Raw genomic sequence first — 26,878 nt, 5'->3', positions numbered from 1 at the left:
TATCATCCTTAAAAGAGAGAGGCTGACATAACCAAATTCCTATGATATCGTTTCTCGTAAGGAGTCAGTAACTTTTAGTGTCGGATGTCGATTTATAAAGGACAAGAAAATGAAAATCACACGAGATGGTAAAGATGATAGACAACAACCGTAAACACTTGAGTGAGCATTTGCACGGAAAAAGTATGAAGTGAACGTGAGAATTAAACGACATTCCTTCGGTACAAAGAGGAAAAAGAGAAAAAAAGGGAAAAAAAGAAAAGTTAAGTAACATATTTACCCCTAAAGCTCTCGACTTCTAGCCCCTAAAGTCTTCTCTTGAGCCAAAATTTTTGATTCTACAAAAGCAACTGCAAGAGAGAAAACACTACCAACATCGACATCGATATTAAAAAATACTAATATTATTCGAAAAACACATAAAACGAGGTAAAAGAAAATCGGTTGATGTCCATAGATATAACTGAAACTCAACTATACAAATCAAATGCTTGATAGAATCAGGCCAAAGAATTACACAGTTTCCTAACAATCATGGCTCATGATCTCGAATATACAAGTTTATCCAGAATTTGCAGAGATAAAGATGTATAATGGCAAAGGAAAGCTTCACAGACCAAGATAAACAACACTTTCAATGATTAATTCTTTCAAAACTGATTCAGCTATAATGGTAACAATGTCTTCAGTTTCAGTTGAACAATTGATCCATGTTCTAGATCTCAAGTCTCTTAAACAAAGATGGTTCAGTGTTTGTGGTGGGTGCTGCTGCAAAAGTGGCCAGTCCAAATGTTGCATAACCTCATGATAGAAAGCACTCTCCTCATTGGGTGCTTGGATGTGTGTCTTATAAGGTGATAACCATGGGGAACATCTAATATAACAGTGGAAAACATCCTCAAGAACTTCATTAAAATAGTCGAAAAGCAGCACACAATCACCACATAACTGGCTACTAAACATTTTCACTTTGTCAGTAAATGATGTCTGCAGCCAAGCTGAAGACTGACAATCCAATGACAGTTCATTCCAATTCTGTTTGGAGACTTGCAGCAGCTCAAGAACACAGTGAGAGATGGAGCCACAACAATCAAAGGAAGATATGGCAGGATTTAGAAGCTCTTGCAACCTTGCCAAACCAGTACCTTGCCAAACCTCAGCTGTGAAGTTTTACTATCTTGCATCAGACTAAGAGTGGGGAATGGGTTTATAAATAAGAGAAGAAAAGAAGAAACGTTGCCTTTGTAAGCTAACCATACCTGTTCCTGAGGTGGAAGTAAGATTAGTAGAGGCAGCTTCTGCCAAAAGTTGGTCGTGGATAGTTTCTGATAGAGGCTGCAGTTTTCTATCACACAAACCATCAAGATCTTCAATTGTCTGCAATCTTGATGAACTGGATGGAAGTGTAGCTACTGAAAAAGCTGATGGTTGAACCTCCAAAGGCAAGTTCTGCACGTTGCAGGGTTTATAGCTCAATGCAAAATGTGAACGAAGAAAGACAAAATGCAATCTAATCATTTCTTTTCCTTCAAACACTGTAAACAAAGAAAGACTCAAGAGAAGAGGAGAGGCAATGAAATTGTGAGACCCGGGCTCAGGAGAGAAGCAGTGAGACGAGAAGAGTAGAGGAGAGAAGCAATGAGACCGAATTTGTTTTGATTCAAGAAAAGTAACTTTAGGAATAGAAATGTGAGATCCTACATCGATTGGGGAGGAGGACGAAAGACCCTTTAGAAGGGTTTGGAAACCTCTCCCTAGCAGATGCGTTTTAAAAACCTTGAGAGGAAGCCCGAAAGGGAAAGCTCAAAGAGGACAATATTTGCTAGCGGTGGGCTTGGGCCGTTACAAATGGTATCAGAGTCAGATACCGGGCGATGGGTTAGCGAGGAGGTTGTTCCCCGAAGGGGGGTGGTAGACACGAGGCAGTGTGCCAGTAAGGACGCTGGGCTCCGAAGGGGGGTGAATTTGGTGGGGGTCCCAAATCGATTGGAGAAAGGAACGAGTGTCAGCGAGGATGTTAGGCCCTGAAGGAGGGTGGATTGTGAGATCGCACATCGGTTGGGGATGAGAACGAAACACCTTTTTTAAGGGTGTGGAAACCTCTTCCTAGCAGACGCGTTTTAAAAACCTTGAGCAATGGGCTTGAGTCGTAACAACAAACTTTTAAAATACACTTGAGAAAGAGATGATTAAGATCGAATAAGCATATTTGGATATACATTAGAATCTTGTTGCATATTTAGGACACAACCAAGAACACATTTGAATACTAGCCCACAAATAGTTCTTCCAAGGGAAAGAGTGAAGCTCACCGGTTTGGAGAGCTCGAGATTTCCGTTCTCTCCAAAGCCATCGATCTTGCTGGTTCTCTGACAAAAACCGGTCTTGGAATTGTTATCAGATCCAGATGATGCTTTACAAAAACCATCTCTTTCCTGGTGTATAGTAGCAATGTCTTTAACGATCTTCACAGACCCTGCATATGCTGCACTTCATTTAGTTTAAAGGGATAATTGTGAGTCAAATAAGATATAGAAACATAATTAAACCTTCAATAATTGGGGTTTTGCAACTTTGTTCCTCGTCATTCTGAGGCTTTGACTTCTTCTGATAAACAAATTTCTTATTGCTAACATGGGAATATCTCAAATGACTTGATGGCAATATGTCATCATCAGAAAAGCACATCACCCACCCCCATGGCTTTGCTTTCATTTTTCTCGAACCCTCTTGGTCGCCTTCATGCTTCTTAGATTTAGGTCGTTTGAGTTTGTCAGTAACAGCTGACGGGCCGACCATTTTGTCAGTACTTTCACTGGTTGAAGCTGTCTTGTCTCCATTTCTAGAGTAAAATGTCTTGTCTAGTTGGTCTCTTTTAAAGGAATCTTGAAAAGAACTAGATACTCCTCTATCAGCTGCCTCCATAACTTTCAGTTTAACATCATCTTTTGGAGTCTTCTTGGACATACCATTAGCTGATAGGCATTCACCTTCTTTTCTCCCAACTCTCATTGCTTGCTTCATCTTCCTCTTTATTTGTCTAAAAGAAAAAAGAGTTCCCTTGTCACTCTGGACGTTCTTTACTAAACTAGAACAAGATTCGGGAGAGGAGCCATAATCGATTCCCATAGCCGCACGTAACGAGCACGTTCGATTCGGCTTTAATACAACTATTCTTTCCAAGGATAGAGAATCATCACTTTCCTCACAGGGCTTCAGGTTTTGACTATAGGCACTCTCCTTATATTCCTCCGCTTCTCTTATCTTATTTTCTGACAAACTGCTATCAAAGAAAGTTCTCATCTGTGAATCACTGGAGTCTTCGATATGTTTAGTTAACAGAGAATTTGGGTCCTGTAGTAGATTTACAAACAATTCTTTATTTGAGTTGAAAATTCCCAATGCATCTAATAGTTGTTTACACTGTTTGTCAGCCACACGAACGAACTTCTTACTCGAAAATGGCTCGGCTACTCCATTCTTCTGAATCAATTTCAGGCTGATCTCATTATGTTGGCCATACTCCGTACAGCTTTTATAAGTACAAAATCTTCGAATTCTGCAACAAGCTACTGTCGGGGATGCTGTTGGATCTAGCTTATTTGATGATGCAGTCACCAAACTTTTAGAAGATGGCTGATGAAGGTCTTTGCTAGGCCTATCAACAGCTTTACACATCATTTTGTGGCTCTTTGAGACTTTTCCCACCATGCTAGAATTAGACTGTATATGCTTTGTTCCCATTGCTGAAGTCCTGTTTATGAGTGTTTAACAGAAAGCCCTCGTTTGCATGACCAACTGCAGTTGTTTCATAGTTTATTACCCATTGAGAAATTTTCAAGAAAGCTCAAGTGTAAATATTCAATCAATGGTCCATAATTATCAAATAGATAGAGATATAATGTCGTAAAGAGTGTGCCGTGTTTCATAATTTATGATGAAGTAAAAGCTTAAGCTAAAACTTGGAAAAAAAACCTTTTGATCATCACAATCCGTCTTCTCTATGACGGATAGCAGTTCCAATGGTCAACATAATGACCAAAAGCACGTAATATTAAGTGCACTTGGTGTCTCCAAGTTTTACTGTGAGATCCCATGTTGGTTGGGGAGGAGAACAAAGCATTCTTTATAAAGATGTGAAAACCTTTCCCTAGTATACGCGTTTCAAAAACTTAAAGGAGAAGCCCGAAAGGGAAAGCCCAAAGAGAACAATATCTACTAGTGGTGGGTTTGGGCTGTTACAAATGGTATCAAAGCCAAACACCGGGCAATGTGCTAGCGAGGAGACTGAGCCCTGAGGGGGTGGACACCAGGCGGTGCGCCAGCAAGGATGCTGGGCCCCGAAGGGGGGCGGACTGGGAGGTCCCACATTGATTGGAGAAGGGAACGAGTGCAAATGGGGGTGAATTGTGAGATCCCACATCGGTTGGGGAGGAGAACGAAACATTCTTTATAAGAGTGTGGAGACCTCTCCCTAGCAGACGCATTTTAATAACCTGAGGGGAAACCCGAAAGTGAAAGTTCAAAAGAACAATAGCGTGGACTTGGGTTGTTACACTTACACTACCTGCAGTTAAGCTACTTAATGATAATGGAAATGTACACCATTTTGGATCATACATCATTTGAAGATCCAAACTAAAATAAATGGCATAACTTAGGTGACACAAGATTCGTAATGCTAAGTATTCAGCAATGACACTAGGAAATGAACGAAGAACAATTAGCGAGAATAAACAAAGAAACAGAACCATAGTTACTAGTGAGATGCCCAACAAAACACATCAATGGAAGAACACTTCAACCAATTGCATGCTAGTAAAACATATATGAACACCCAAGAATTTCAACAAAAAAGTTCAATTCAGAAGCAAGAGAGACATCCTTTCACCAGACACCATTGAATCTTGAGGATTTCTTACCAGCTGAAAATAATTCAAGGACAATTGTTCCAAGAACAGCCTCCCCTGCTCCATGCCGATCAGCCTTTTTCTCCCGTGATACTAATCTTGTTGATTACCCTGTCGGCATGGTGAATGATTAACCATGGTTCTCAGTGATAAAAGAAAAAGGAGTACCCAAAATGGAACCATTTTTACTAAAGAGCACAAAACAGATTGTCTTCCCAAATATAAAAAAAGAACAAAAAAGAATCATTATCTTGATCTACACTTTTCCATCAGTAAATAAAACAGAATGCAAACTAGAATTAAGGATACATCAGAACAGAATCAAGAAGCCCTGCTCCAGTTAAAATCGCCTTATACAAATAAACAAACAGTTCCTAAGATATTGTCTTCCCCTATACATATTCTTTCAAATGAAACAAAGTAAGAAAGCTAACAAGCTATGTTTTGAGTATTGAGTGAAATTGTTTGGCCATTGGCCAAGTTTTCTCAAGAGTTCATATCATTTCCCCACAGAAAACTGAAGTGGTAGGCCATCTTAATGTTAGCAACAAGCAAAATAGCACTAACAAGTAAGCCAAGATAAGGGCAGGGACCGTTTCTGATTGTTTCCAGAGAAAGGAAAGGAAAATAAAAAGTGGGTTTGATGGGGCTACAAAAATGAAAGATAAAGGAACTTTTTCCACTCAGTGTTAGTGACAAGTGAAGAACTATTACACATGCAGAGCAAAGTAAATAGCAAGAAATGGAAAGAAACAGAGAAATGGGGCACCTGGGTCTGCTTGAATCCGCAATAAGCAAATGAAGGGAACAGAGATGGACCCATTACTCGTACAAGAACAGTGAAAACAGCTATGTAAAAGAGGGGAAAACAGGGGAAAACGAAGAAGACGAAGAGGGGAGAGAAAAGGGAATGAAATGGGACAAATATAGAAAACGAAAAGGGAAGAAAGGTGAATTATGGGTATTGGTTCTTGGATTGATTAATGGCGAAATGGACTGCCAATTTGCAGAAAGAAAGCTTTACACTCAAGCAATTGTGAGGTTGCTTTCCCTCGCTATGCCCCAATTCCATGTTACCCTTCGCAGTTTTGGCATTGGATTGTCCTGAGTACGACGTCGTACTGGGGTGTAGAGGGTCTCGGTATTTGTGGAAACGATGTCGTATTGTTCGCTTACCAGGGCTGCCATTGATGAGCGAGACAAAAACCAGTGGGCGATGCTTGTACGCCATTGGTTCAGTTTTCTATCATTACTCTGTTTGAATTTTGAAATTTGGGGATGAAAATTGAAATTTATATTTTCTTTTCTGTTTTATTTTATTTCATAAAAATAAAAAATAAAAACTAATTTGTAATTATTTTCTGCCGGTTCAGGTTGAAACATTTTTTTAGACTTAATTTAAATGTTCGGGTTGAAAAAAAATAAATAATTACAAAATTAATATGTTTTTATGAAAATAGTAAAAATAAAAATAAAAATTCTTACCGTCCTACTAATTAGTTAAGACAGGTGTTCTCAATTAGAAGATAAATGTTTGCATTTTCATTTTTCGCGTGCGGTTGATCACATAAGTTCATGGGTCTCGAGACTTACTTTAACCTATGGACTCCAAAAAAGTAAAAGTCTCATCAACTAGTACCTCAAGGCTGCTACCAGAAGGAGAACGTGGCCCCTCTTGAACTTGATGGTGACTGAGTTGATGCTCATATCCTTCCTCACTGTAAATCTAGCTGGCTCGTTGTATTTGTACAAAAAGGAAAGTGTAAATTGAGCGACTCGTTATAGGAACGTGTTGGGCCTACATTCATACTAGATCGAGTTACTACTTGGAGGATAAATCAATCTTCAGGCAACCGACCCACATGACCAAAAATCCATTTTTTTTTTTAATCAGATGCCAAACTATTATGTTAATTCCCATAAATACAAAATTATATGATTCTCGAGAACCAATTTTACTAGAATTGATCAGGTCATGTGGAAACAAACTTCAAGTCTACTGATCAGGTCTGATGCATTGACTCGAAGAAAAACTGTTTCCCACAAAAACTATTTCCTCATCAGAAAAATGACGGGAATAATCAATTCTCTGAAGAGTTCTTATCATTGGGTACCCGACCCGAGCATGTTAACATTCTCCATTCCCGTCTCGACAAGGTCTCCATCGACGTTTGCATCGTCACTTAGAGAGTTGAAGACAAACGCACATGGGTTGAAGGGCATGGTTGGCGAGTCCTCCTCCCCTTGGCGTGCGGAGATGGGAAGGCAAGAGATGGGGAATGTTAGGTTAGTTGGTACAATGAGCGATCTTTAATGACCAAATAAATGCCTACACTTTGAGTCCAATATTCCATTCCCCTTCTTCAATGGGCTTCCTTCATTTGGTGGGATTGCTATAACAATAAATAACAATGGTCCTTTCTCATCTTAGCATTGGAATAATGTCACTATTTTACAAACAAAACGAGAACTTTAGGGTCGATTTGCCAACGCGATCCAGCAAACCCTTTGTCGTGACCAATACGACGGGTATAATTTGGATATTGTCCGCTTTGACCCGTTGCGTGGTCAACCTCACGGTTTTAAAACGCGTATGTTAGGGAGAGATTTTCATATCCTCATAAGAAAGGTGGGATCTCACAATCCACCCCATGGGTCCAGTGTTCAGTGTCTGGCTCTGATACCATTTGTAACACCCTAAATCCACTGTTAGCAGATATTGTCTACTTTGGCCCGTTATGTATCGTCGTCACGATTTTAAAGAAGTGTGAGATTTCACAATCCACTCCCATGGGTCCAGTGTTCGGTGTCTAGCTCTAATACTATTTGTAACAGCCTATACCCATTGTTAGTATATATTGTCTACTTTGGCCCGTTATGTATCGTTGTCAGCCTCCTGATTTTAAAATGTATCTACTAGAAAGAAATAGATTTTCACATCCTTAGAGGAAATGTTTTGTTACCCTCTTCAACTGAGGTAAGATCTCACGATTAAAGGACTAACGGCAAATAATGTAATTTCGGGAATAAAAGGGCCACTTTGGCAAATAGTGGAAACTAGGGGATAGTTAAGGAATTGAAATGTATTTAGTATAAAAAAAATGGATATAAATGATTTTATTTGTAAAAGGCCCAAGTTTACAAATGATGGGCCCAGATTTTGCTTAGGAGAAAGTGGATCACAAGAAAGCCCAATTACAGCAACCGGCCCAATTTAGAATACGACATCGTTTCCCACCGGACCTTGTCGACGACGACGCCCCAACGGAAGCTCCGAACCATGTTGGGCATGGAGTTTCGAAAGTTTCAGCATCAGTCTACTTACTTGTCGGACATTGCTGACGTCGAGCATGCTTCTGAGAATGCCGAGTATTTGAATTAAGAACGATGATCTTGAAGGCGTTGATGGACTCGGAGGAGATTAACGAGCATTTCTATGCGGAACATATTCATGCATCAAAGATAGAAACGAGTGCCCGCGAGCACACTAGACCTCGAAAGATGGTAGATTGTGAGATCACACATTTTTACAAGGGTGCGGAAAACTCTCCCTAACAGACACGTTTTAAAAACTTTGAGGGGAAGCCCAAGAAGGAAAGCTCAAAGGGAACAATATTTGCTAGAAGTGGACTTCTGCTATTACATGGTCTATCACGACCGTCCATATGTCTTCATAGTTGCCTCGATCGCCTTGGTTGGATAAGCAGAAACTAATTCTATGCTATCAACTTTGCGATGGATGTGGGGCTAGAATTTTTTAGACAACAACTTTTTCTCTAACGTCCTTGAATAAAGTACACCATTTGTTCAGAAGTTTCAAACAAAGTACACTCTTTGTTCAACACCCGAGACACTATAACTAAACATCGGAGGCTCACAATTTCTTTATTTGATATTTTAGAATTTTATTAACCTGACTAAATTAAGATAAGGACATGACTCTACCGAAAATTGGATGTGTGATGGAGGGTAGTTCCGTAATTTTAGAAGGATGGGGTCACTTGCCCTGACGTTTGCCATAACCACATGGTTGGTCTAACGGCAGAGAACACACACTGTCCTTCATGTCGAGGGATTTATGGCAAGCTTTGGCTAAGTTGCTTCTATAGTCAATTCCTTATCTATCCACATACTTTCCACTATTTGCCAAACTCGCCCCATTTATTCACTAAATTACGTTACACTCACATATAATAGCCACGTTATTTTACAGGTTGGTCCTTTAATTGTGAGATTCCACATCGGTTGAAAAAGGGAACGAAACATTTTTTTAAGTAGGAAGAAACTTTCTTACTAGCAGACATATTTTAAAACTGTGAAGCTGACGACAATACATAACGGGTCAAAGGGGGCAATATTTGTTAGCAGTGGGATTTGACTATTACAAATTGTATCAGAGCTAGACAACGAACAGTGTGTCAATGAGGACGCTAGACCCCAAAGGGGTGGATTGTGAGATCCAACTGTTAGCGTGTCAACGAGGACGCTGGGTGTCACGGTTATGCTCGTCCAAGGCGTGTTGCCCATGGCTGCATGCCCATGATAAGCTCAACCCTTTATGTCTTTTCATATTCTAGTGTTTTACTTTTGTATTTTTAGGAAGTATGACGTTTCAGAAATATCATGTCTAGACCTGTCAGACATGAAATGCCTCATAATATACTATAGGGGGATACGACTAGTTGTCAACTTCTCCCTACTCAAGGTTATATACTGTAAGCCATTGTTATTTCTCTCTTGCTTGCTTATATAACGTCTTTTTCAAAAATCTCTCCTTCGAGAATCTCTCTTTGCCCTCGCTTTCTAAAACCTTCTCTTAAAATCGAGGCCAGAAGCTCGAGCATACGTCGCTTGGTTGTAGGCAACACAAGAACGAATTGGCTTAGCCTACTTGACGTTTGAAAGTGAGTGCCGCACAATCGCAAGTCCGCTGCCATTAAAAGTGCGATTGTGACATTGTGCCTCGAAAGAGAATAGATTTTATTTATGTCAAAATCAAATTAGAGATTCTTTATATTTATTTTTATTTATTCGTAATTAGTCATTTTCCTAATAATAAAATAATAATAAATATTGGATTTTTACCCTTACAAATTTACCGTGGAGAAGAAGGAAAAAGTAAAAGTTATTTTGAATTAATTAAGGAGTAATAGTAAAAAAATACACATGGGCAATGAAGTGCAATTATTAGGAAGTGGAGGTCCTTTTCTGCAAAAAAGAAAAATCTTTGACAAGGAATCCGAAGAACGTCGACGATTATTGTCTAATTATGTCGTTAAAAAGGTTCCCGCCGTTTCCAACGGTAGTTCGTACGGAAACCCCGTTTACCCGAAACGCCGCAAAGATTCATACACGCCATCAATTTCGTCCTCACTTCCCATAAACATGTTCGTTTCCACAATATTTCACTTATTCTTTAATCCATTAGATCCATTATTCTCTTTATTTTGTGACATAAAATCTGCTTTAAATCATTAATCTACAGTTGTTCTTGAATTCTACGTTTTCCCCTTTTTTTATATCCGATTCTGAGCTCTGTTCGCTGTTTTGGGTGTACTCCGAACTGAGCGAAGGAAGAAGAAGAAGAGCCATCGCTGTTTTTGAAGCTTTTTTGCTGTGGAAATCAGATTTTATGGATTTCCAGAGGCGTTTTCTTGGTGGGTTCGCCATATCCGCTCTGGTTTTGCTGCTGGTTTTTCCTTGTGACGTGACGGCTGGGGATATTGTTCATCATGACGATTTGACTCCCAAAAAACCTGGCTGTGAGAACGATTTCATTCTGGTAATATACCCTTTGGCTGTTTTTGTTTGTGCTTGAGTAATTTGTTTCCATTTATTGGATCTGGGTTTTGATTGGGTTTCAACATTTGTTCTTCCTTTACCCAAAACCTTCATTTCTTTGATTTTTCAACTCCATTTGGACATTTCATATGATCATTTCTAGTTTGTATTGCTTCAGATGAATTGGTCTGTGTTTAGTTTTTGGAGATGTAGTTTCTTATGATTCTCTCTAGTTTGTTTATATGAAGATCTCATGCTTTTATGTTCTATCGGTTGATGCATCAATGGAGTCAATTTTTTCTTCCGTTTGTTTATCAGTAGGTCGGCCTTGATGTATATGTAGAATACTTCAGTTCCCACCTCGGTGTGTATTGTGTCTTTGTTTCAATCCAGGTCAACGAAGTCAACTTCCTTTCCTGCAGCTGTAGGTCGTTTTAGTTTGTGTACTTGATAATGGGTGATACTCTTCCTGAAAAAGGTGCAAAGGATACCTTGGTGAAGATTGTCTGTTATTTGTGAACATGATTGTGTACTTATTTTTCTTCAAACTTTTATTAGTTTGTACACCGAGCCCATATTGTCCTCTTTCTGTTTTTCCTTTTGGGCTTCCCGTCAAGATTTTTAAGACGCGTTTGCTAAGGAGAGGTTTCCATTCCTTTATAAATAAGGTTTCGTTCTCCTCCCCAACCAATGTGAGATCTCACAATCTACCCCTTTTAGGGACCAGTGTCCTGCTAACACACTACCTCGTGTCCACCTCCTTTCAGGGCTTAGCCTCCTTGTTGGCACATCGTCCAGTGTCTGCCTTTGATACCATTTGTAACGGATCAAGCCTACCATTAGCAGATATTATTCTCTTTAAGTTTTCCCTCAAGGTTTTTAAAACGTGTTTGCTAGGGAGAGGTTTCCACACCCTTATAAAGAATGTTTCATTCTCCTCTCCAATCGATGTAGGATCTCACAATCCACCCCCTTCAGGGCCCAGCGTCCTGCTAGGACACTGCCTCGTGTCCACCCCCTTTCATGGCTTAGCCTCCTCGCTGGCATTATCGTTCGGTGTCTGGCTTTGATACCATTTGTAACGGCCCAAGCCCACCACTAGCAGATATTATCCCTTTGAGCTTCCTCTCTCGGACTTCCTCTCAAGGTTTTTAAAACGCATTTGCTAGGGAGAGGTTTCCACGCCCTTATAAAGAATGTTTCGATTTCCTCCCCATCCAATGTTGGATCTCACATATAGTGTCATTAATCCATGGTCTATTCTTTCTGCTGTTCTTGTTGCCGATTCAGAACCCAATGCTTGGTTGCCGGTTGATGTTGAATACAACTTATTTATGAGACTGTATGCTAATTTATTTGAGTAGTTCTACCTTTTTTTGGTTAGTCTGGCTTAATTTGTCTTTGTACCTGTTAGGTGAAAGTTCAAACTTGGATTGATGGCAAAGAAGCTAGTGAATTTGTCGGCGTTGGTGCTAGATTTGGCGCTACCATCGTGTCAAAGGAGAAAAATGCAAACCAAACACGCCTAGTTCTTGCACATCCCCGTGATTGTTGCGGTGTGCCAAAGAGCAAGGTACTTCTTCTAGTGGCATGAAGCTTGAAGCCTTAGGCACAATACTTAATCATGCATGAAACTTGTCATTTGTTAGCTTTCTGGAGATATAATCATGGTTGATCGAGGTCACTGCAAATTTACTACTAAAGCAAATATTGCAGAAGCTGCAGGTGCTTCAGCTATACTCATAGTAAATAACCAAAGAGGCAAGTGATGGTAGCTATTTGTGTTTAGATTTGCCTAATGTTCTTCAGCTTTCATATCCTCTAAACATGCTTGTGGGCTTTTCAGAGCTTTACAAGATGGTTTGTGATCCTGATGAGACTGATCTTGATATACATATACCTGCTGTCATGCTCCCACAAGATGCTGGTACAAGCTTGGAGAAGATGCTGATCAGCAATTCATCAGGTATGCTTTACGTACAAAACACTAATTTTACTCGCAATTGATCGTTTTGGTTGCATTATGTAGTCTGCTGCTTATTTATAGCTTATTCAATTGTTATACATGGAAAATGGTCATATATAGTAAACGACTATTTATAGTAAAAAGTGTTTAAGATTGTTGGGAGAGAGCTTCATATTGGCTAATTAAGGGGTATCATAGGTTTAAGTAAGGAATACATCTTCTTTAGTACGAGGCTTTTTTGGGAAGCTTAAAGTAAAGCCGTGAGAGCTTATGCTCAAAGTGGACAATATTATACTATATTGTAGAGAGTCGTGATTCCTAACATGGTATCAGAGCCATGCTCTTAACTTAGTCATGTCAATAGAATCTTCAAATGTCGAACAAAGAAGTTGGGAACCTCAAAAGTGTAGTCAAAAGTAACTCAAGTGTCGAACAGAGGGTGTACTTTGTTTGAGAACTCCAAAGAAAGAAGTCGAGCTTCAATTAAGGGGAGGTTGTTCGAGGGCTCCATAGGCCTTAGGGGAGGCTCTATGGTGTACTTTGTTCGAGGATTGTTGGGAGAGAATCCCACATTGACTAATTAATGGGTCGATCATGTGTTTGTAAATAAGGAATACATCTCTATTGGTATGAGGCCTTTTGGGATCTCTATTGGTATGAGGCCTTTTGGGGAAGTCCAAAGCAAAGCCACGAGAGCTTATGCTCAAAGTGGACAATATCATACCATTATGGAGAGTCATGATTCCTAACAAAAAGCTGGTAGAGCTATATATAGTAGATGATTATATCTAGTAAAGTTATATATAGTAAACTGAACCATAGCTTTAAAAATATACTTTCTGCATTCTCTATTACTGTATATATCTGAAGTCATCAATATAAACCTTTAGTCAATATTCTTCCTTGCATGTTCTCTCTTGTTCTTTATGTTCATCTAGATCGAGTGTGTGCGTTGTTGTGCGATCATAACAGTCATTTCATTAATTGGCATTTGAAATTAGCAAATCAACTTTTTGTCATTCCTTAAAAGTTTTTGGACTCTGAAGTGTCTGTTCAGCTCTACTCTCCACTACGACCACCTGTCGACATAGCTGAAGTATTCTTATGGTTGATGGCTGTCGGTACGATCTTATGCTCATCCTTTTGGTCTGCCTGGAGTGCTAGAGAAGCTGCCATTGAGCAGGACAAACTACTAAAGGTAACCTTTCTCATATTGTTCGCTAAGGTGTTGTTCTTCTAATAGATAAGGTATACGTGATGAGTTACAAGTTCTTATAGGATGGTGCAGATGATATTCAAAATGCTGAAGATGTGGGCAGCCCTGGTGTTGTGTATATCAACATGGCATCAGCCGTCCTGTTTGTTGTCGTTGCTTCGTGCTTTTTGATTTTGCTTTACAAACTCATGTCGTATTGGTTCATCGAGCTTTTGGTTGTCCTTTTCTGCATAGGAGGTGCAGAGGGCTTGCAAACTTGTTTGGTCGCTTTATTGTCAAGGTAAAATTGATTGTGCCCTTGCTACAATTGACACTTATAGAATACTTAGCTGATACAAGATCGAACAGATCAATTTAGTTACTGATATCATATAGTAGGTGCTCATAGATAACTTAGTAAACATTCATTCTTTTTAATATCAAAGAGTCAGTTCTCCTCGACAAGAAGAGGCTGATACCAAAGATGAAACCACACAAGCCCAAGCCCAAGCCCAAGCCCAAGCCCACCGCTAGTAGATATTGTCTTCTTTGGGCTTTCCTTTTTGGGATTCCCCTCAAGGTTTTTAAAACGCATCTGCTAGGGAGAGGTTTCCATACCCTTATAAAGAATGTTTCGTTCTCCTCTCCAACCGATGTGGGATCTCACAATCCACCCCTTTCGGGGCCAACGTCCTTGCTGACATTCGTTCCTCTCTCTTATCGATGTGGGATCTCACAATCCACCCCTTCGGGGCCCTAACGCATAAATGACACGTGCAAGGGCCATTGGGTACGTGTCTTCACATATAAGGAAAGTCTTCTGATCGAGCCGATTGTAAGGCCACTTACTTGGTTGGCCTTAGCCGACATTCTATCCTATTTCTGAGATTGAGAGTATGTTATGATGTGGATCTCACAATCCACTCCCCTTCAGGGCCCAGCGTCCTCGCTGACATTCGTTCCTCTCTCCAATCGATGTGGGATCTCACAATACACCCCCTTCGAGACCCAACGTCCTCGTTGACATTCGTTCCTCTCTCCAATCGATGTGGGATCTCACAATACACCCCCTTCGAGACCCAACGTCCTCGTTGACATTTGTTCCCCTTTCCAATCGATGTGGGATCTCACAATCCACTCCCCTTCGAGGCCCTAAAGCATAAATGACACGTGCAACACGTGTCTTCATATATAAGGAAAGTCTTCCGACCGAGCCGATAGTAAGGCCACTTACTTGGTTGGCCTTAGCAAATCAGCGTTGATAATGTTAAGTGTTGTGAAATGATAATCACCAAACTATTAGCTTGAGACAGAATGTCCAAAAATGCAACTTGTATAAATAGTTGGAGCTTGATGAAGAATTGCTTAGTCTGAACTGTATAAAACAGTGAAATGCTGATACATGCATATGATCATGCAGATGCTTTAAACATGTTGGAGAATCATACATCAAAGTGCCATTCTTTGGAGCTGTTTCATACCTCACACTGGCTGTTTCTCCATTCTGCATAGCATTTGCTGTTCTTTGGGCTGTTTATCGAAACGTGTCGTTTGCCTGGATCGGTCAAGACATACTTGTAAGAAAATGGTGTCAGCAAGAACCTATTACTGTCTAATAATGTAACCAGCTAACTTCTTGTTATGATGCTTTGTTAACCAGGGAATTGCACTGATCATTACAGTTCTTCAAATAGTTCGCATACCAAATCTCAAGGTACCCATTTTGGAACTCTGTATACTTGAACACTCCCTCTTAAAATTTATCTCACTTGATTGGATTTGAGTGTTTGCAAGGTTGGAACAGTGCTGCTTAGTTGTGCCTTCCTATATGATATCTTTTGGGTCTTTGTTTCTAAGAAGTTGTTCAATGAAAGTGTGATGATTGTGGTAAGGAGAGAGTACCATTATCACTAGCATTGTCGTAGTCTAGAAGAAGATGAACTCACAAGTACTTTACTGAGTTGCTATTAAAAATCATGACAGGTAGCTCGTGGTGATAAAAGCGGAGAGGATGGCATCCCAATGCTGCTAAAGATCCCTCGCATGTTTGATCCATGGGGTGGTTATAGCATTATTGGATTTGGTGATATCCTTTTACCTGGTCTCGTTGTAGCGTTTTCTCTCAGGTTTATGCTTTGTCGTCTTACCTTTTTGCAAGCTTTCTCGTTGTATATTTTATCTGTTGGGTCCAAGCCTACTACTAGCAGATATTGTTCTCTTTGGGCTTTCCCTTCTGCGCTTCCCTTCAAGGTTTTAAAATGCGTCCGCTAGGGAGAGGTTTTCACGCCCTTATAAGGAATGTTTCGTTCCCCTCTCCAACCGATGTGCTCTTTCAGGCTTTCCCTCAAGGTTTTAAAATGCGTCTACTAAGGAAAGATTTTCAAACCTTTATAAGGAATGTTTCGTTCACCTCTCCATCTAATGTGGGATCTCACAAACCACCCTCATCGGGGGCCAGTGTTCTTGCTGGCACACCGTTTGGTGTATGGCTTTGATATCATTTGTAATAGCCTAAACACACCGCTAGCAGATATTGTTCTTTTTGGACTTTCTCTTTCGGGCTTCCTCTCAAGGTTTTAAAACGCGTCTACTAGGGAGAGGTTTTCACACCCTTATAAGGAATGCTTCATTTCCCTCTCCATCCGATGTGGGATCTCACAATCCACCCACTTGGGGGCCCAATGTCCTCGCTGACACACTGCCTGGTGTATGGCTTTGATACCATTTGTAATAGCCAAAGCACACCGCTAACAAATATTGTTTATTAGGGAGAGGTTTTCACACCCTTATAAGGAATGTTTCATTCCCCTCTCCATCCGATGCGGGATCTCACAAACCACCCCCATCAGGGGCCCAGCGTCCTCGCTGGCACACCGTTTGGTGTATGGCTTTGATACCATTTGTAACAGCCCAAGCACACCGTTAGTAGATATTGTCCTCTTTGGACTTTCCCTTTCAGGCTTCACCTCAAGGTTTTAAAACGCGTTTACTAAGGAGAGGTTTTCACACCCTTATAAGAAATGTTTTGTTCCCTTCTCCTAATCAAAATATTTCTTATAAGGGTGTGGAAACCTCTCCCTAGTAGCTTGGGTAGTTACAAAGATATGTTTTCTTTCGAAACTGTTTGTGAGGAACCATCTGTTCAAAGCTTGTCAGTCCATCTCCATCTATTAAAGCCACTACATAATGAATGCTTCGGATATCCTTACAGGTATGACTGGTTGGCAAATAAGAGCCTCCGGCTCGGTTACTTCTTACCAGCAATGCTTGCATATGGGTCAGGTATATGCTTAAAAAGTGTTCTCTAAATAGTGTTTATAAAAAGGCTAGTTTCTGATGTTTGGTCCATATCTTGAAAGTTTTATTGAAATGTTTGTCAGGTCTTCTGATCACCTATGTTGCTTTGAACCTGATGGATGGTCATGGCCAGCCTGCGCTGCTTTACATCGTCCCGTTTACGCTCGGTAAGTTACCTTACACCCAACACCATTGGCAACCGTGTTAAGAACTAGAAACAAACAAACTCGAGTTAGTCAAACACAAAAAACTATCCCCATGATTAACACATATCAAAACATGTTCGTATCTTGAATATCGATTACCCCACGTGACCGGATAGTTCACGTCTCGATCTAGGAACCCTTTTGACACTGGGGAAGAAGAGAGGAGATTTGGGGATTCTGTGGACAAATGGAGAACCAGAGAGGGCCTGCCCTCATGCCCATCTGCTCGTCAATGAGGATTAATATGAAGAAAAGTTATACTCTTCATTACATGTATATCATATTGTAGTGTTCATAGCATATATAATCTTGTTCTATATATTAGGAATGTGATCAAGCCTGCCTGTCTTTGTGATGTTTTATAGTTACTGATAAGAACGTAATGTTGTAAACTAATGAAGATTATGAGCTTTTTATAACTTGGTATGATGCTAACTTGGCTATGAACTTTTGATGTATTCTTTAATTGGATGATTCAAATTGTATATATCATGTATGTGTGCATGTTTTTCTCTTTGTGATGTTTGCTAACCATTATCCACGTCGAGGTCGAGGTCGACGTGAATAACGAACGGTTAATATTTTTCTCTCTCGTACCTTTCTTCAACACATCAATGACGAATGTTGTACTTGTCAGTTGTCACAATCGCACTCTTTTGGCTACAGGATAGCAATTGTGTGGCATTTTTTCTAAACCCTATGAATAAGTTAGTTGTGAGTTTTTAAAACGCTTTTGTTAGGGAGAGGTTTCTTCACCTTATGAAGAATGCCTCATTCCCCTCTCTAACCGATATGAGATCTCACAATACATTCTCTTTTGGGGCCAGCGTCTTCCCTAACACTAGTTTCCATTGTTATTCCAGCAATGTAAAGTAAATGAATGGCTATGAATGTGATGGAAAGGGTGGGTGGGTTGGTTGGAATGGGGTTTTGGGTCCTAAAGGCTCCATGTGATGTGAATGATGTTGGCACAATCCCATATGACAGTGAGGCATCCGATGGGTATGAGCTGTCAACCACTCTCACCTCACCCTCGTCCTATGGGTCAGCTCGGAAATGTTAATAGGTAAGTTTATGACCCAACCCAACACGACTCACGCTCGACTAAAACTTTTTTTTTTTTTTTTTTTTTTTTAGTTGAGCTGAATTAGATTAATTATTTATTTTGAGTTGAAAAATCTTTACCACCCGAACAATTTGGTCAGGTCTTAACACATGAGGATCGAGCCCACATGGGCCGTTCCCAAAAATGAAAGTTGAACATTTGAAATATTTGGGTTGAGATGGGTGGTCCCAATGACCCCTTTTGTTGATTAGGGCACATGGGTTAGGGATTAGGGGTTGTTTCCTTCTCAAAACCTTTTTAAGATATATATTTTCAACTTTAGAAGCTTAATTTAGTTTTTAGTGGTATTGGGCCACGTACACTCGGAGCTTGAGTTAGGTTTTAGTTCGAATCGGTGTTGAGGCGAGTTGATTAGGATTGCATAGCTCTGGAAATGAGTGATCGACCCTTTTGTTCTCACTAATTAACGAATTATGTGCAAGTAGCATCGTGTACTCAAGTTGAGCTTATGCTTGATCAACATATAACTCCAATGTTGTTCGAGCCTTCACTTCGACCTCAAACACGAGTTTCTCAGTGATTAGGTCACATAGTTGTAACAGTCCAACCTTACTACTAGCTACTAATATTGTCTGCTTTGGCTTCTTACGTATTGTAGTTAGCCTCACGGTTTTAAAACGCGTCGGTAATCACACTCCTATAAATAATGTTTTATTCCCTTCTCTAACTGTCGTGAGATCTCACAATAACACCGTCCCAATTCATCCCGAAACAACTTCTATTAAAATTGATGCATCAAAGTTTGTATCAAATCAAACTCTCACGTTTGTTGTTGAATTTGAAAATGCAATTGCAACTTTACTATAACTTTATCTCATCCCCTAAGTTTGGGGTAAATTCTAATTCCCCCTCCTCCCACGTCTTTTTATATTGCTAAATGCCCCTCAAAGAGTTTCATTATTTCTCTCGCGGCCCAAGAGGTGTGGGCCTCGTAACGGTCAGAAAACGGCCAGTTGATCTCAGCCACTCGATTCGGTTTTGTTTGTTTCCTCTTTGCTTCTCTTCTGTGGCTCTGATTTTCGTACCGTTAATAAAAGGTCAAATCCGGTTGCTCTACGGAGGGAGCTAAAAGCTGGAATCCATCATCAATAGCTTTGCCCTTTTTGTTAAATTACCTATTTGCCCTCCCCCACACTTTTTTTTTTTTTTAAATAATCCAAATCCACCAATATATATTTTTATTTATTTATTTATTTATTTATTTTTACAATCTGATCGTTACATCACAACCATTTATATTTTGAAAACAAATCATTTATTACATTTTCTAAATAATAAAATTAGTCATTTTCATTTTTTTTTACTAAACTAATATTTAATACTCTTAGTGAAAGTAAATAAATTATGTTTAAACTACCCATTACTAATAAATTATTTGTTATTTTCTAATTTTCTATTAAAATTAAAATTATTTAAACTCGATTAATTAAAGCTTTGTCAGATAAATATGAATTTTTAATTTTTTTTATCAATTTAAATTTTTTAGAGAGGGGTAAGATTTTTAAATTTTAAATTTTGATAGTAACTAAAAATTAAAATTTTAGAGTTTGTTATATAAAATAGACTAATTTTATATATTAAATATGTTAGACGAACCTGACTCTCTGTAATAGTATGATATTGTCCACTTTGAGCATAAGCTCTCATGGGTTTGCTTGGATTTCCTAAAATGTCGTATCAATGAAGAGTGTATTATTTGATTCTAAACTCATGACTTTTTCCTAAATTAAAGGACGTGGGATATTTTTATTTAATAAAATATAGAATTAAAATTTAAAAGTTTAATTTAAAAATAAAAAATTAATTAAATGAGAATTAAGAATCCCGAAAAAGCTAAAATTTAAAAGAAAAATAAAAAATGAGAGAGACAAAATATGATTAAAAAGAAAAAGATGACACTCTGGAAAGTGTTACTATTGAGGATAAGGACAGCAAGGATAGACCCACCCCATGACCTGTCAAATCCATTGCCTTTTTCCAGAAAGATCCCCTAAATTACGATAATGCCCTCTTTCCCTAATTTCTATGCTTAATTTTACATTATTATAATAATCATTTAATTATTAACCCTTCTAATTTCTATAATTATATTTTTTTAATCACTTAATTTTTCATCATGTCCCTCCAAAAAGGAAAAGAAATCATCATGATTCTTATATTTTAATCCAACTCAATATGACACCTCATTTATTTTAATTAATTATTTTTTTTTACAATTTTTTTAAATAAAAATCTTTTAACTTTTAAATAGAAATTGAGACTCGAAAATAATATGTACGATGGCACTCCAAAATTTCATTAAAAAAAATTTAAAATAAATATTATTTAATTTAACATTTTTCTTAATTCAGATATTTTAAAAAAATATTATTATTTTTTTAAGTGAATAAGTGGAATTATCCCAATTTTTAAAATTAAAATAAATATTTATTTCCCGAGTTTAAGGTTTATTGGCATAGGAATGGAATTATTAAGTCCATTATATTCATAAATCATTCAATGTCAATATTGAGAATTAATTCACTAATTCCAATAATAATAATTATAATTTAATTCGTAATTATAATTCTTAAAACTTATTTATTATTATTATTATTATTATATTTTATCGATATATCAATAAATTAAGTCTCAATTTTGGATATTTTATCTTAGGGTTTTTACATAATTTAAAAGTTAATTTTAACAATATTAATTTAGCCCAAATGTTTTATAAATAAATAAATAAAAAGAACGACGTCGTTTGGGGGATAGGGTTTTTACATAATTTAAAAGTTATTTTAACAATATTAATTTAACCCAAATGTTTTAGAAATAAATAAATAAATAAATAAAAAGAACGACGTCGTTTGGGGGAAGGTAACCCATAAGTCCTATAAAAGACCCCCCATCAGCCTTCTCGCTACTTCCATCTTCTTCCCCAAAAGCAACAGAAATCTATTGTGAGGAGAGAGAAACCCAATTTTAGAGAGAGAAACCCGCCATAGTCACACAGCTTAGTTCAAAACCAAACTCGGCAAAGAAGAAGGAAATGGAGGGCAAAGAAGAGGACGTGAAGCTAGGAGCTAACAAGTACTCTGAAAGACAGCCAATCGGCACATCAGCACAGACGGACAAGGACTACAAAGAGCCGCCGCCTGCTCCGCTGTACGAGCCCGGCGAGCTCACGTCATGGTCCTTTTACAGAGCCGGAATCGCGGAGTTCGTGGCCACTTTCTTGTTCCTGTACATTACCATCTTGACGGTGATGGGAGTCAGCCGATCTCCGTCCAAATGCTCCACCGTCGGCATTCAGGGCATCGCGTGGGCCTTCGGTGGCATGATCTTCGCTCTCGTCTACTGCACCGCCGGCATCTCCGGTAACCCACAAACCCCTTTTGTTCTTCCTTTACTCTGCTCTTAGATCTGTTAAGAAATCTGGTTTTGATTCAACTTTCTGGTTTGCTCTGTTTTGCTCTGTTTTTTCTCAGGTGGGCATATTAATCCGGCGGTGACATTCGGGCTTTTCTTGGCGAGAAAGCTGTCGCTCACCAGAGCCATATTCTACATCATAATGCAATGCCTAGGCGCAATCTGCGGCGCCGGCGTCGTGAAGGGTTTTGAGAAATCCATCTACGAGCAGAAGCTCGGCGGCGCTAACTTCGTCGCCGCTGGCTACACCAAAGGCAGCGGCCTCGGCGCCGAGATCATCGGCACCTTCGTTCTGGTCTACACCGTCTTCTCCGCCACCGACGCCAAGAGAAACGCCAGAGATTCTCACGTCCCTGTAAGAGAAATTCTTGCTCTGTTCTAATCCCCTGTTTTTGCATGTACCCTTACGATTTGGTTGAATGTTATGCGTAGATTTTGGCTCCACTTCCAATTGGGTTTGCTGTGTTCTTGGTTCATTTGGCCACCATTCCGATCACCGGCACCGGCATTAACCCGGCGAGAAGTCTCGGAGCTGCCATTATCTACAACAGGGAACACGCATGGGATGACCATGTGAGTGTAACGCTATAAATTACCATTTTAGCATTGAATTTGGTACCCATTCTTGCTCCTCACTAATTGAGGTAACTTCTATTGTGTTGCAGTGGATCTTCTGGGTGGGGCCGTTCATTGGAGCTGCTCTGGCTGCGATTTACCACCAGATCATCATCAGAGCTATTCCATTCAAGGCCAGAGCTTGAAGACAAGACCTTGATTCATTATCTTTGGAGTATCATCTTTTTATTATGTGTTTTTGTAATCTTTATTTGTTAATTCGGTGCCCTTCAGGTTCAGAACTGAGATGGGTTTGTGTGTAAATTATTTTTGTGTTGTAATTTTCATGTTTTTATTGGACTTCTATTCTTTTGTGCATGAACTATCTCTAGAACTTTCATTGGAATGTTTTTTTTTTTTTTTTCTTTTTTCGGTCAACTATTCAAATCTCTACTATTTTCTTTGGGATCGGAGGTTCTAATTCTCATATCGAATGTGTGAAGTTAGAGATTCAAATTCTCTCGTCGTGTGAAGTTGAAGGTTCCACCCTACTATCTCCTTTAGGGTAGGTCGGAGGTCGGAGGTTTAAAATTCCTTCTAACCCTGTTTGGGGTTGGAGGCTCAAATCCCTACTACATCCTGGAACGTCATAGATTCAAATCTCTATTATCTCTGGTGAGATCGATTCAAATCTCTATTATCTCTGGTGAGATCGAAGGTTTAAATCTTCATATACTGAGAGTTCAAAAGTTCGACTCCTATCCTACGAAGTTGGAGGTTTGTATTCCTATTACCTTGAGGTTGGAGGGTAAAATTTCTATTGCCCCTTTAGGGTCGAAGGTTCAAATCCCCTTTATCTTGTGAGATTCATATACTCGTATCCAATGAGGTTTGAACGTTCAAATCCTCTTGTCTTGTGAGGTTCATATACTCGTATCCAATGAGGTCTGAACGTTCAAATCCTCTTGTCTTGTGAGGTTCATACACTCATATCGAGTGAAGTCCAAAGGTTCAAATCCCCTTATCTTGTGAGGTTAGAGGTTCATAGCTCTACTACACCTCCCGAGGTTAGAAGTTAAAATTTCTATTACCTGAGGTTGAAGGTTCACATCCCTACTACCCCTTTAAGGCCGAAAGCTAAAATTTTGATTACCATTTGCGAGGTCCGAGTTAACAAGTATAAGACATCGAACTAATGTGATATTAAACTTGGGTGAAAATAAATTTGGAATATTTTTCATTTAAATTATTAATAGCATTTTAAAAATAAATTACACTTTTGTGAATAGGTTGCTTGAGCTTTGAGCAACTTCAAGTACTACAAAATTAAAATGTTTGTGAACAACAACAATACTCTTTACAACAAGACAGCCATATTTTCCGCCGTCGCCACCGTCTCGGCCGCTGTCTGTCTAATCTTCTCCGCCACATGCCCCAAATCTCTGGGTTGCAATTGAACTTTAAGTCCATACTTCATGAACAACGTCAGCGACATCTTCTGCTCGACACGGTGGCCGGCAACCACTGTCAGGCGGTGGCGGAGCAACACCGCCGCCGCAATCGATTTCATTTGCAAGTAGGCCAAATCTTTCCCCAAGCATATTCTTGGCCCGGCATTAAAAGCAATGAATTTATAAGTAGTTTGAAGCTCAATTTTGTCGTTATCTGAACCCAACAGCCATCTCTCTGGTTTGAATTCTAAACAATCTTCCCCCCATATGAATTTCATCCGACCAATTGAGTATATTGAATACGTAACAGAGGAGCCGGAGGGGACGAAAGTTCCGGTGGGCAAAACGTCGTCGTTTATCACATGTTTTGAATCTTCCGGCACCGATGGGTAAAGTCGAAGAGTTTCCGACAAGGCAGCTTTCAGGTAAATCAATTTATCCACTTCTTCAAATCCCAACGGCTCTTCGACCCATGTGGATATATCTTCGCCACGTGTCTCCATCAGAACGGTGCATATTTCGATGAGGATTTTTTCCTCCACTCTTGGGTTTTGACTGACCAACCAAAAGAACCAGCTCAGTGCGACCGATGACGTGTCTCGTCCAGCTAGGATGAAGTTAAGCACCACGTGTTGGAGGAATTCGTCTGAGTAGGATTCCTTCTTTTTCATAAACCTTGACAGCAAGTCGTCGTGAGGTGTCCCACTATTGTCCACATGGTGCTGACTGGACAGCTCGAGCTTACGTGTCTTGATGATATTTGTCAAGTATTGATTCGTGTCCTCGAGGCTTTGGGTTAAGGTGACCTCCATCCCGAGCCGGAGCCATTTTTTTAGCTTCCAGATAAAGCCAGGCAAAATAAATCGACACAATGTCGCTTCAGTGGCTCGATCGAAAGCTAGCGCAAAGCCGTTTTCAGGCAATTCAAGCACAAGAGTTTGTGGATCCTTACCAAAAGTCAACCCACAAATATTATCGAACGTAAGCCGAAGCAAAAGGTCCTGTAGATCAACCGGCTTAGCACGACGTTGAGCCGACTCAAGAATCGGACAAAACCGATTCTTAATAGCTCGGCTAACCCAACGAGCCATGGCTTGGCGGAGAGTCCTAGTGGTAAATTCTAGTGCAGCAGTTTTACGCTGGAACAACCACGTGTCACCATCTGAATTGAAGATTCCATCACCAAGCAAATCATGAAACACAGCCTGCCAATTCGGACCTTTCGGATAATTCTCGAATCGGGTTTTTAAAATATGCTTAAGATTCTTCGAGTCGCACGTGACCGTCACGAGACCTTGCTTCTTAGCCAAAAACGGAATGGCACACGTGCAAGTCTGGTACGTGCCGCCAGTCGACCGGAGATTCTCTGCAATCCAGTCATGCATTCGATGACCATTCTTAATCAGCCCAGGAAGACTGCCCAATAGCGGCCAAACACGTGGCCCACTCAAGGACCGTCGGATATTCAAGAACCAAATAAAGTACGCCACCACCGCGCCGCCCAACGCCGCCGCAAGCGCCGCCGCATCCATTTCAAAATCAAAGGAAAAAGAGAAGGAGAAAAGCCATTTTTGGGAGTGATTGGGTGGGGTTGATGAAAAAGCTATTTATAATGGCGAGTCTAGAGAGAGAAAGAGAGGAGAAAGAAGGACATTAATGGGGAGGCATAAATTACAGTTGAACGAGTTCGTTCGAGGATTTTGTAGAAGACGAGGACGGGGACGGGGACGACGACTCTATAAACCAGGCTGATGAATCCATCGCCATTAATACCACCCGATGTAGTTGGAGAAGAAGACCTAATTATCATCGCACTTTAAAATTTTAATTTCATGGCCTTTTATATTATCTTTTTTAATCTTCCTTTTTTAGTATAAACAAAAACTTTATTCTCTACAAACGTCTATTCAGGGATCCGCCCCGAAGCCGGCGAGTAATCTCCGTTTAAATGGGGAACAAATTATCTAAATTACGATTATAATAAATAATTTATTGATAATTATATTGTAATATTGAAATTTGAATTTATAGAAACTCCTAGCTTTCCACGTGTCCCGTTGACATATCTAGTTGATAAGAGTAGCGCATTAATTAATATAAAATGAGCGAAAATTTTAAAATATATAAATAAATAAATATTAGTTATATAATTATTAAAATAAAATAAAATAAAAAAAAATTAACTAGGGAGTTGGAAGTGTCTATCAATTCATAAAGAAGGAATTACTTAATTAAGGGTGTGGCTTTTATTTTTTAATATATAAAATTTATTTAGTTATTTATTATTTAAAAGAAAAAACCCTAAGATAATAAATGTTGATGGAGATGAATTTTAGGTTATAGATATGGAATTCATGATATCAATAATTTAAATTTTAAAATTAATATCCTTTCTATAAAAGAAATATTTTAAAAGGAAAATTTGGACATAATTCATTTGTGTAAATATAATAATGTGATAAAGAAAATTAATACTCGTGTAACTATCAACCTATGTCTATATACTTTTAATATAATTAACTCTTTCAAGATCTTTGTTTCCATTTTGAGTTCGAGATATTAGATAGAGAAATTCAAGTATATATATACATGAACTGTGACATTCGAGTAAAGAAGGGAATGAACCGAGACCACATCTGAATGAGAAGAAAGGCTTAAAAGGAAATGAAATTTACTACAAGGTACACATTTCTTTTCCGTGGCTCAATGAACAATTATTTTTTGGGATTTACGGGAGAGAACAGAAGGTACGGTCGTGACTTTCTCAAATTAAAAAATTAAAAGAAAAGAAAAGGTGTTAGGAAACAAGAGTGAATGGGTTGTAAAGAAATTAAAGATGCCGAACTTGTAGTTGGGGCACCCTCCAATTTAGGGCCTTTGCCTAACTTTTCCTCAAAGCATTTATGGAAGATAACAACTTCTCCCTTTCTTTCTGTCTAGAGTGACGTCACCCTGTTCCATAATAATTTTATTTTCCTCA

The 26,878-nt window shown here is 39.2% G+C and overlaps 4 protein-coding genes across 8 annotated transcripts; 2 read left to right on the top strand and 2 right to left on the bottom strand.

Moving 5' to 3' along the window:
- Positions 1-430: 430 nt before the first annotated feature.
- Positions 431-5,945, bottom strand: LOC111808686 (uncharacterized). 4 transcript variants are annotated; one of them, XM_087116867.1, is made up of 7 exons: positions 5,680-5,945; positions 4,923-5,021; positions 3,976-4,496; positions 2,550-3,798; positions 2,313-2,485; positions 1,260-1,449; positions 431-1,160 (listed from the first exon to the last, which is right to left on the bottom strand). In XM_087116867.1, the coding sequence occupies exons 4-7, from the start codon at positions 3,742-3,744 to the stop codon at positions 610-612; spliced, it is 2,109 nt and encodes a 702-aa protein (XP_086972993.1). In that variant the 5' UTR covers positions 3,745-3,798; positions 3,976-4,496; positions 4,923-5,021; positions 5,680-5,945; the 3' UTR covers positions 431-609. The 4 variants fall into 4 exon arrangements, with proteins under 4 accessions (XP_086972993.1, XP_023550592.2, XP_023550593.2 ...); XM_023694824.2 differs by lacking the exon at positions 3,976-4,496 and having other exon boundaries at positions 5,680-5,944; XM_023694825.2 differs by lacking the exon at positions 5,680-5,945 and having other exon boundaries at positions 4,923-5,655.
- A 4,289-nt stretch (positions 5,946-10,234) lies between these two features.
- On the top strand, positions 10,235-17,869 carry LOC111808400 (signal peptide peptidase-like 2). 2 transcript variants are annotated; one of them, XM_087117035.1, is made up of 10 exons: positions 10,235-10,692; positions 12,106-12,264; positions 12,341-12,452; positions 12,538-12,657; positions 13,704-13,855; positions 13,936-14,153; positions 15,273-15,429; positions 15,513-15,566; positions 15,647-15,739; positions 15,836-16,700. In XM_087117035.1, the coding sequence occupies exons 1-10, from the start codon at positions 10,543-10,545 to the stop codon at positions 16,121-16,123; spliced, it is 1,503 nt and encodes a 500-aa protein (XP_086973161.1). In that variant the 5' UTR covers positions 10,235-10,542; the 3' UTR covers positions 16,124-16,700. The 2 variants fall into 2 exon arrangements, with proteins under 2 accessions (XP_086973161.1, XP_086973162.1); XM_087117036.1 differs by lacking the exons at positions 10,235-10,692; positions 12,106-12,264; positions 12,341-12,452 and adding exons at positions 17,064-17,134; positions 17,233-17,316; positions 17,489-17,869 and having other exon boundaries at positions 13,715-13,855; positions 15,836-15,978.
- A 3,512-nt stretch (positions 17,870-21,381) lies between these two features.
- LOC111808401 (aquaporin PIP1-1) lies at positions 21,382-22,825 on the top strand. The gene is made up of 4 exons (XM_023694339.2): positions 21,382-21,840; positions 21,952-22,247; positions 22,325-22,465; positions 22,558-22,825. The coding sequence occupies exons 1-4, from the start codon at positions 21,513-21,515 to the stop codon at positions 22,651-22,653; spliced, it is 861 nt and encodes a 286-aa protein (XP_023550107.2). The 5' UTR covers positions 21,382-21,512; the 3' UTR covers positions 22,654-22,825.
- Positions 22,826-23,656: 831 nt separating this feature from the next.
- Positions 23,657-25,558, bottom strand: LOC111808399 (cytochrome P450 86A7). Its single transcript, XM_023694337.2, has one exon. It carries the CDS (start codon positions 25,428-25,430, stop codon positions 23,805-23,807), a length of 1,626 nt encoding a protein of 541 aa, XP_023550105.2. The 5' UTR covers positions 25,431-25,558; the 3' UTR covers positions 23,657-23,804.
- Positions 25,559-26,878: the final 1,320 nt, after the last annotated feature.

Source organism: Cucurbita pepo, chromosome 13 (assembly GCF_057944985.1).
Source record: "Cucurbita pepo subsp. pepo isolate OVF chromosome 13, ASM5794498v1, whole genome shotgun sequence".
Classification (NCBI taxonomy): domain Eukaryota; kingdom Viridiplantae; phylum Streptophyta; class Magnoliopsida; order Cucurbitales; family Cucurbitaceae; genus Cucurbita; species Cucurbita pepo.
This window is presented reverse-complemented; position numbering and strand designations above follow the sequence as displayed.